Source organism: Bidens hawaiensis, unplaced genomic scaffold (genome assembly GCF_021521415.1).
Source record: "Bidens hawaiensis isolate Kalapana, Puna unplaced genomic scaffold, B.hawaiensis_p1.1 tig00003752_1, whole genome shotgun sequence".
In the NCBI taxonomy this organism is placed as follows: domain Eukaryota; kingdom Viridiplantae; phylum Streptophyta; class Magnoliopsida; order Asterales; family Asteraceae; genus Bidens; species Bidens hawaiensis.
In genome coordinates this window covers 2,330,016-2,341,133 of record NW_027491215.1, presented here as the reverse complement: position 1 = coordinate 2,341,133, position 11,118 = coordinate 2,330,016, and the positions used below count along the sequence as shown (strand labels likewise).

The 11,118-nt window shown below is 33.3% G+C and overlaps 1 protein-coding gene across 1 annotated transcript; it reads left to right on the top strand.

Annotated features, from left to right (window-relative positions):
* Positions 1-8,752: 8,752 nt before the first annotated feature.
* On the top strand, positions 8,753-10,715 carry LOC143624269 (protein FAR1-RELATED SEQUENCE 5-like). The gene is made up of 6 exons (XM_077094980.1): positions 8,753-9,040; positions 9,086-9,153; positions 9,242-9,500; positions 9,673-10,221; positions 10,329-10,404; positions 10,621-10,715. The coding sequence occupies exons 1-6, from the start codon at positions 8,753-8,755 to the stop codon at positions 10,713-10,715; spliced, it is 1,335 nt and encodes a 444-aa protein (XP_076951095.1).
* The last annotated feature ends 403 nt before the right edge of the window (positions 10,716-11,118 follow it).

The window sequence follows — 11,118 nt, the reverse complement described above, 5'->3', positions numbered from 1 at the left end:
TCTCAACAAGAACCACAGGTGAGTCTCACAGCCCCTATTTTCACTATTTTCACTGTTTTTAAACTGTTTTCGGGGCGAGGGACACGTTCTTAAACTATGCTTTATCATGGTACTTTTACAAGTAATGCAAGCAATTATGCGTTTAAACTATGTTTCCTTATGGTATATTTACGAGCAATGCAAACGGTTATCTATGGTTTTCGATGTAAGTGCGCAAGATTCGAGTAAGTGATCACTTTACCATTGGAACTCTAAGGGTAGGGACTGCTGGTTTGATCAACCCACTCGTAGGGGTCGCACCTCTTTGCATGGACGAGTGCCTAGTATGGTCATGGGGCAGTACTATGGGATTGAGCCCGCTCGTAGGGGTCGCACCTCTTTGCATGGACGAGCGCCTTGTTTTTCCGGCACAACGTCCGCGCGTAACCCGCGGGACGGTATTATTAATTCGCTCGTAGTGGCAGCGCCACTTTGCATAGACGAGCACGTTTTTCAGAGATGTCCGCGCGTAACCCGCGGGACGGTATTACTTTATTTTGCTCGTAGTGGCAGCGCCACTTTGCATAGACGAGCACGTTTTTCAGAAATGTTCGCGCGTAACCCGCGGAACAGTTTTATCAGGAATATGTTATCAGAACTATGTTTCAATACGGATTCACAAAGCATGTGTTTTATGGTTTTATCAGAAATATGTTTCAGTACGGTTGTATCAAGATTATGATGCAATACGATTTATCAAGTTACTAAAACTTGTGAACTCACTCAGTTTATACTGATTCAAATGTTTTTACGTGTCTTTCAGGAGACAACTAGGTAGCGCATGGAGTCACACATAGAGCACCTCACGCAGAACATCTAAAGTTAGCTTTTTGGAAGATTTTGGTTCTATCCCTTCGACGCGCGCGGTTGTTCCCGCCACGTAAGGGGATATGGCACGGAAATCTTCAATGATTTTCATACTTGGATGTTTTTATCTGTAATTTTTTTTAAACAATGTAATGTATTTGTACAAAACATTTCATGTGAAATGGAAATTTTACTTTGAATGTTTGTAATGACCCGTGCTTAATTATCAATCCCCACTCGCGCGCGCCCGGCTGTTTCCGCCGTTCAGGGCCGGGTGTGACAGTTGTAATAAACTCTGACAGCTATTGCCACGTGGTAAAAGTTGTTATAATTAAAGGTAATGAAGTAGACACGTGTCACACGAATTGAATGACACGAATCAGAAAATGGTAACGAATTAGGTAACGAACTGGTGAACAGTAGTTAACGAACCATCAAATATTTAATGAACTATCAAATATTTAACGAATCTTCAAACTCGTATGAAGATCTTTAAATCTTCAAATAGAATTTCCATAAATCTAGAAAAAATTTCCAGATTCAATAACACAAACACCCAGTCTCAAATCCATAATACCAATTCAATACCACACCAAATCGCGTAAATCAACTATCAAATTACTCAGAAACACAACGCAAACCCAATTCAATCCATCTCATAACCCAAATCACCGTATATCAGAACCAATTTGACCAAAACGAACACCATGTTTTCGGCCAAAAACATATCCAAACCGATCCAATCCAAAACCAATCCAATTCCTACTTAACACACCATCCCAATACCTTAACACACTCAGATCCAGTCCAAATCAATCCATATCCCAATCAATTCACACTAAATCTGATAAAAAACAACCCAAAACCAAACCAAAAACAAAATTATAATAGACAGTTCGTAATTAACGAATTAAACACTCCAATCAAGAGCAATCGAACAACCAAAATCTCTGATACCACTTGTGAAACCCTGGATCGATCTCACATCTAGGATTACTTAATAATATAAACGGATCTAGTTCATGATGCTATTGATTATATTGATTAATACGTTAATGTTTATATATTAGTATTAGTTATATATATGTGTGTGTATGTGTAATATTAAGGTGAAGCTTGAGAGCACAATTGGGCAGAGGTTCGATATACTTTAACTCCAAACTTAAATTAAACAGTGTATGAAACAATATATATAGAAGACGGGTCTAGTTCGTTAACATTCCATAACGAACTAGACACCGACTTCGTTACAATACATTTAAACGAACTAACTTAACTAACCACCCCCTGCTTCGTTAAACATCCTTAACGAATCAGGAGGAAACATAACTTAAGTCTAGTTCGTTAAACATCCTTAACGAACTAGATGACTACTTTAACGAACTACATTAATATATTAATAATTATTACAATAAATAAAAGATAAATACATTAACGATAATTACAAAGACTCGAGACGCAAAACCGTGCATTAACAAAATTACATGAGATTGCGGTTGTCACCTAACCGTTAGGACGTGCCTACCACATGACTTGGTTTACCAGTGAAAAAGGGGCGGTCTTCACTAAGACCCTTGTCCCTCCCGCTATTTTAGTTTGTCAATGTCATATAATTTTTTAATTCCCAACACATTCCTACTTGTCAATTTGTAACTCCCCAAATAAATTTTTTTCCACAAGTAACACCATCTATCATATATATATATATATATATATATATATATATATATATGCATACATCAATATTTTAGTGTGCACCCCCAACACAAATTACAACATCTAACAAACCATATGCACATGCGACAGCGCATTCGCACTAACAACCTATTACACACAACACTACAAACCAATACGAGGAGATAATTTACGCGAACCTGCAACAACGCGCGGACACTTTTGCTAGTGTGTGTGTATATATATATATGATTTATTTCTTTTGAGAACCACTTTGAGTTTTAAGAACTCGAAAGAACTCAACGTATCAATTTTTTTTTGTAAATTACCCAAATAGATTACAATTTGTGTTGCCTTCCCCTGTAGGACCTTTCCCTACGCGATGGACTCCCCCCCCCCCTTCAAAAAAAACACCTACGGATCAGTCAACTCTACTTGATGATTATGAACCCAAACTCATTGTATATATTGTAATTGATCCTCTGCGTGTGCGTGGTTACGCAATTAAATTCGTTCATCGTATCTCCAACCTTAATTTCAACCATTGAACATTACAATTGAAGGTATCTTTGATTTCATACTTGTATCTTCCTTAATAATGTGTGTATTTACTGATTTTCATCGGTTTTCTGTTAAATTGATTAGATATTGATGTATTTGCAAGTTCTACAATCAATTTCAATTATATACTCTAATTCCATAGTTTGGTGATTCTAGGTAAAAAACTGACATAATTTTCATATTCTAGGTCAAAAACGGTTATTACTCATGGAAAAAAAACATAATTTGTTTCCATAATATATTGATTTGAAAGTTTAATTAATTAATCACGAGTTAATAGATTATTAGAAGATAGCTAACTATTACAAATGGGTAATAATGTGTCATACAAAGTATTGCATATGTGTAATATTGTTAGTATTACATATTATCTAATTAGTATAATTGAGAGTGTTTAATGTCACAAATCAGTTTTTTTGTTTTGTTAGGATATAAGGTTTGTTTGTCAGTTACTTGTTAGTTGTTTGTTTGAGCTTAACATATATGGATCATGTTTTAGGCATTTACCAAGAAATGGTTGGGCCATAGGAGCCACCTATGGTTGTTGAAACGTTGAAACAGAGTTTTGGTGCTTCAATTGCATACTTGGTTAGATAGGTAAGTTTCTAGCCTTCTTCAGCATTAAGACACATGTAAAAACTTGCATCACTAATAAGAACCTTCATAGCTAAATAATGTACTCAACTAGACAATTGAACAAGTCTCCTATACTACTGTCCATTCTACTAAAAATTGCACTTGCCAAAATCACTTGCAGGTACATAACCCCTCCAAGTCTCAACATCGTCCAAAATCGCTCTTGGAAAAAGAACCTGAGTTGTTCATAGCTGAAGTAATGGAATTGTTCAACAACCATACCATGGTATGCACATGACACTTAATTACATTCACAAAAATTCATTAATAAGAATTATAACAATCTAAGTGAACCACTTTGGATTCGCGTTAGACAACCGACTTGACCTGTGATGTACCTAACCCGTTTTCACCCATTGAAATGCATTCTTTTATATAGAGTGTTGATTTGGGTTGTCTCTTTTTTTTTATTCAAGTTAAGTCAAATATAACTCATTTGGTGAATAATGTTATGAGTAAATTCAACTTTTAAGATGAATCATCAAATGAATTTTTTCATTCTTAACTGTTAGTTAAATCACTCTACATTTTATAGGATTTGTTAAAATGATAGTAGTCTTTGGAGTATTCATAGAATCAAAATTTTCAAGACTACTCGTGCTTTTAAAGCAATATGAAAGACACAATAAGCCGACTATATGACTATATGAAACATACAAAACCAAACTTATACAATAAAACAATTCTGTTTTGAACCATAGCCAACCAAATTCACACACTTTCATTTTTATATATGGTAAAACGTGTCTGTTGTTCTAGATTTTTGATCGTTGGTATCAACATTTTGTAATATTTAGTTTTCAACTGTTATTAAGTGAGAGTCAATTTTAAAGGTGTTACTTTGGGTTCATTGATGTGCTGGAAAGAGATGTGTTTAAGCATATGGTTGTATATAATATATATATTTTCATAAAATTAGTTTAGATTTTACTATGTATTAACATATACTTTTGTGCAACTTTCAATCCATCTGACCGTCTCCTTTTAGCTTTGTTTTCTAATGACCCTATTTAAGATAAACCACCAACCAAGTCTGATCATTCGTTGGTGATGGGTCAGAATCCGCAGCCATAAATATTAATTTAATTGTTTTTAATCAGAGAGACGAAAAAAGCCTTTGAATTTTGAGCATTTTAGTAATAATTAATATATAGTATAATTTTAGCATTGATAGATACTTATATTTAGGTTAGTTTTTAGTAAAATCAAAATGTATGCATGTTTTTCGTTTGTGGATGCTATTTGAAAGAAAAAAATAACACCCATGGTTTAACTGAAACAGAGACAACAGGTCACCTGCATCGGAACAAGATACAAACTAAAAGTAAAGGTCGCTAGCAACAAGATGTGCAAGTATAAAGCATTCAGAATAGAAGGTGATACATCTGACAAAGGAAAGCACATAAGCATAAGGAAAAATTTTGATCTACAAAGTGGAGGATAATTCTTTCCAAGACAAACGTACCCAGAAATCAGACACCGGAGAAAAAAAAATATTAACTTGACGAAATAAGCAAGATATAGATGTGGTTGATTTGTCGCCGCTGACTACTTTTGTATGTTTAAGTATTTGTAATAAACTGATACATTGGATTATGAATTAACTGGTCATTATCTTTGTATTGCATATATGTATTGTATGTTTGTATTACATATGTATATCGATTGTTTACATGTTGTTTAAACACTTTGTACGTGCATTTCATAATATACAACATTTGTTCAATATTATATGTTAGTATTACATATATGTAATATATATTTGTATTTCATATATGTATTGTGTGTTTGCATCAAATACATGTATTGGTTGTTTTATTTGCATTTTAAACATTGTATATGTGTACTCCATAATATACAAAATTCTTTCAACATTATATGTTTGTATTACATATATGTATGTATGGTTGTCTTGCATATATGTACTGGATGTTAGCATTAAATGCATTTTAACATTCTATTACGCTTCCATAGACCATAATATACATCATGTGTTCAACATTATATGTTTGTGTTTTATATTTGTATGCTTGTATTATATGTGACGTATGAATGTATTGCGTATATGTATTTGCATTTATGCACATGTGATACGAGTTTTAACCGTAATAGTCGACTACTAAATTCAAGCATTAATTACAAACCCAAGTAAGCATTCATATTCAAATTCAAATACACGTTCTAACAACTTATGAAATTCCATTATACACAACAGCAATATAAACTACAAAAAATACACCCTTTTAACTAGTCTCATTGTTGGATTTTTCTACTATAGTGTTTTCTTCCATATTCCATCACCCGTTGTTTGCGTACGCTGACATCTGAAAGAAAATACTCGTGACATAGAATATTCTTTAATTGTTCAGTCTTTCTAATATCTTCATCAATGAAACCAAACTCGCAAACTCCATTCTTACACTTGAAACATTCCATGTGCCTCACATCATACACATCGCATTATGTGAAAATTTCATTTGCCTATTAAAATTAAGTAACGCATATATTACATTAGACAATAGCATTGAATATATGTAATACAACAGTCTATATGTATTTAGTAATCGATAACTACATATATGTAATACAATACCTTGGAACATTCCATATGCATCATAGCAATCAAACTACATTATGTGAAGATGTCATTTTCCTATTAAACAAAGGTAATGCATATGTGTAATACAACAGACAATAGCATTGCATATATGCAACACAACATAGTCCATATGCATTTAGTAGTTGATAAGTGCATATATGAAATACAATACCTTGGAACATTACACATGCCTCTTAGCAAACACACCGCAATTCATGAAGTTGTTAATTGCCTATCAAACAAAAGTATAGATAACTATTGCATATATGTAATATAACATATTGCATATACACATAACCGAAAAATGACACATATATGTAATACAACATACCACATATGAATTTAATAGACAAGAATTGTATAAATTTACTACAATAAACTACATATGTATATAATAGATAGTGCTGCATATATGTAATATAACCAACTATATATGTGCTTGATAGATAAGTGATGCATCAATTATGCACCGCGTATATGTAATACCTGACAAATCATCGACTAAACGATGTTGATAATGTGTAAAATTAGATATAGCTGGGTTCGTGTATTCCCATTGTCCAATGATGCACATTTATGCCATACATCAGTTCTGGTACCCATTTTCGCTTTCTCATAAGAAATTCATTGAACATGTGCAAGCTTAAAAACATAGAAAACTTAGTTAAATTGTGTTGTTCATAACCAGCCAGCTCATTTTGTTTTGACAACATGTTAATAGTCACATTACTTAATAAATAGTTTCATTTACAATCAGTGTACAAATTAATGTTTGACGATGGTATTGTTATTCGATTCAACAAAAAAACAAAAATAGAGCTTATCGAACGTGATACCCTCTATTTATGCTTGATTGGTGTATAATACACCAAATCGACATTGTTAATATATGAAAATAACAATTACATCCGCTTACCTGTTAGTATTCTTCAGATTCGTGCTTGATTTTGTACTTGATTTGGATGAACTGTATGATCGATCGACAAAAATTGAAACCCTAGATCAGTGATGGGATGTGAGTGAACGAGAAGAGGGAAGAAAGAACGAATGTAATTTTTATCCATTCCAATATTACCATTCCTCATTAAAAAAAACAGCACCTTTTAGTTTCCCCCTTTTCCTTTTTTTAGCCTTTAATCTAATAAAATATATGGTGTTAAAACGAGTTCTCTAGTTCTCTATTTAATAGGAGTTCTCTCTAGATTCCACACACACACACACACACACACACACACACACACACATATATATATATATAGAGAGAGAGAAAAGATGGAATACGCTAATGCCTTATCGTACAAAATGTACGCGACATCTGGAAGCGTCGATCTACACCTTCGATTTAGTTGCGATCAGTTGAGAAGATTCCGTATATTTTAAGCTAGAAGGTTACGATTGTCTTTTTGATTCGTAATCTAAATTTGGTAATTTGCGTATAAACGGTTACGATCCTGATTTTTAGCTTAATCAAAATCAATTTCTTATTTACGAACCAATTTTGGTACCGAAATCAATCAATTGAGTATACGGACCAGTTTTCAACCGATTTTTGATTTAGGATTTTGAAATGGAAGACGATCATGAATGTAAGTTTTTGCTCTGTTTGAACTAGTCGACAGTAGATATATACTATGTTTCTAATCGGACAGTAATCTGCATGTTAGTGTACTATGAGAATCACAAGATAATTGATTAGTTTAGTTTGCAAGCGTGTTACGAGTATGTGCATATTAGGAATGTTAAATGATTTTTGGTGTTTATAGTATGAGCATATCATGAGCGTGTTAATATGATTGATTTTGATGTTGTAGAATATGAGTGTGTTATGAGCATGTGCTTATTAGGAGTGTTTAACATGGTTGATTTTTGGTGTTTATAGCATGAGCGTGTTAACATGATTGATTTGATGTTGTAGAATATGAGCGTGTTACGAACGTAACATGCTAGTGTTGAGATTGATATTCATTTTTATTCATGCTTTCAGTATGAGCGTTTCATGAGCGTGTAGTATACATTTTTTATTTATGTTTTTTTTTGCAGATGATTCAAGTGTTTTGGTTGAAGATCAAGGGGTTGATATTATTCCTGAAGTTGCTTCTTCTTACAAACCTGTTAAAGGAATGATGTTTTCGTCAACTAATTAAGCATTTGATTTTTATAGTGAATATGCTAAGAAAGCTGGATTTGGGGTTCGCACAGGTGGATCGTACATGCATGATGGTGTACTAAGGACCAAGTATTTTACATGTTGTAAAGAAGGTCACAAGCCAGCCAAAAGTTATAATTCAAAAGGTGATTGTAATGAATCAAATAAGTCATATTATAAAGAAGGAAAGGCCATGAATTAGATGTGGTTGTAGAGCACATCTTCAGTTAAAATCTGTTGACAGTGTAAATTTTGATGTACATGATTTTGTTGAAGGCCATAATCATAGTATGGTAGCAGATTGTGATATGCAGTTTGTTCGATCAGCGAGGAAGTTAACACATGTCCAAGAGGAAGCTATTTATGAGCTGTCTAATTTGAACCTGGGACCTGTTAAAGCGTTTAACCTTTTGAGAACACAGTATGGTGGTTTTGAAAAAGTAGGTGCAACTAAAGTTGATTGTAAGAATTTCAAACAAGGTTTGAATTGTTATATTGGAGAGTATGATGCTGAGATGATTGTTCAAAGATTGCGTGCGAAGAAAACATTTACATCAGATTATTCGTTCGAATATGATGTCAATGATAATCGTGAGTTAATTCGTGGTTTTTGAACTTATGAGATTTCAAAGAGTAATTATCTTGCATTTAGGGATATTATATCTTTTGATGCTACATTTAAGACTAACAAGTAAGTTATTGATCCATACACTTTTAATATAAAATTCAAGCGTATTAGTTGTGTGTTTTGTATGTATGAATTTGTTTTTTATGCATAGGTACAAGATGATTTTTTTACCGTTCACAGCAATTGATAACCATTGTCATAATGTGACTGTTGGTGCTGGATTATTAGCTTCTGAAACTATTGAATCGTACACATGGTTATTGCAAATGTTACTTAAGTCGTTTGGTAGTGCACCGAAGGCTGTTGTTAAAGATCAGGACCCGACTATGAAGCAAGCTATTGCATCTGTGTTTCCAAATACCAGGCATAGGTTATGTATGTGGCATATCATGAAGAAAGTTGTTGACAAGGTAAACTTAACTGTTTTGATTTAACTTTTAAGTAGTTTAAATAGTGAGCCTTTTACAAGCGCTTCATGGTAATAGCTTTTTTTGATGTTTAATATGTGAGCGTCTTATGAGCGTACCATGATAGTATATTTTGGTCATGAGCGGTTCAGAAGCGTTTAACATTTGTTTTTAGGTGGGAGCCGATTTATGTAACAACGAAGATTTTAAGCGTAGGATATGTGATATTGTGTGGACGGATTCAATTAGTCATTTTGAATTTGAGGAGAAATGGCAGGCGATAATGGTTGAGTTTGAGCTTGACAAGAATAAATGGCTTACTGATATGTATGAAATCAGATTTGATTGGATACTTGCTTTTTATAGAGACGAACCTTTGTCTAGATTGATGTGTACAACATTAAGATCAGAGAGCAACCACTTTTTCGGTCAAGCTACAAATTCTCAGTTAACATTAGTTGAGTTTTTCAACCATTTTGATTTTTGTATGGAGATACAGAGATGCAATCGCAGATGGTGTGATCATGACAGTAGGTACACAACCAGAAGTTATCTTGAAAGGGAAGCGGTTAAGATATATACAAGATCTATTTTTAATAATGTTCAATATGAAATGAATGAAACTGTTAGTGGTGTTTCACAATTCAGTGCTTGTGAAGAAGAAGGAGGTTATTTGAGGTGTAAAATATGGGATTTTAATGCGTATATTCCAGGATTTTTGGATGTAATATTGAGCGTTTAGTAAGCATTTTAGTTTAAAGTTGTTTAATATTAAATTAGTTAACAAGCGTTTAATAAGTGTTTAACTTGAGAGTTTACATTGTTTTTTAGGTTGTGTTTAAGAAGGACGGTGAGTTTGGTGAAGAGTCTACTACAACATGCTCCTACAAAAGAATTGAACAATGTGGTTTGTTGTGTCGGCATATTTTCTATGTCATGAATATGTATCAAGTCAAGAATTTCCCGAAAAGATATATAAATGATCGATGTAGGAAAGAGGTTGCGGTAAATATAAGAACAGTCCGAATGTAAGAGTTTGGTAATGATCAGAACACGAAGATCTAAGAGATTTCAAGAGAAATAAAATATGCCAATGAATACCTTATCAATAGTTATGTTGTAGATATCGATGAATTGATTAAAGTTATAGATGAGATGAATTTGATGATTGAAAAAGCTGACTTAACTCGGTATGAAAGAGTCATGGCTCACATCTAAAAGGGATAGATTTGCTGTTGTTTTAGGTTTTGAACAACCATTAGAAGTTACTTACTATTCGTGTACCTACTGGAATAAGAAACAAGGGTCGTGTCTCACACAAAAGAATTAAATCAAAGAAAGAGATAGCCATTAGTCGATCTGGTAAGGGTTATAGGGAGTGTCAGATTTGTCACCAACCTGGCCACAATAGTAGAACTTGCAAAGCATTGCAGCAGCAACAGCAACAATGAATCAGTAGTGAAGAATTTTTAAGCGTTTTAGGTAATTCATTGTTTTAGATAGAAAGAGTTAGCCATTGTTTTTAAGCGTGCGTATAGCGTTTTATATAGAAAGAGTTAGCCATTATTTTTCTGTTTTTTTACTGTATTTTTGTTTAAAGATTCTGGGTTTATAGTCACTT

Coding starts and splice junctions, on each gene's coding strand:
- LOC143624269 (XM_077094980.1), top strand. CDS start 8,753: ATGGTAGCAGATTGTGATATGCAGTTTGTTCGATCAGCGAGGAAGTTA. Junction 9,154..9,241: donor GCTACATTTAAGACTAACAA/GTAAGTTATTGA, acceptor TTTTATGCATAG/GTACAAGATGATTTTTTTAC. Junction 10,405..10,620: donor CAAAAGAATTGAACAATGTG/GTTTGTTGTGTC, acceptor GTTATGTTGTAG/ATATCGATGAATTGATTAAA.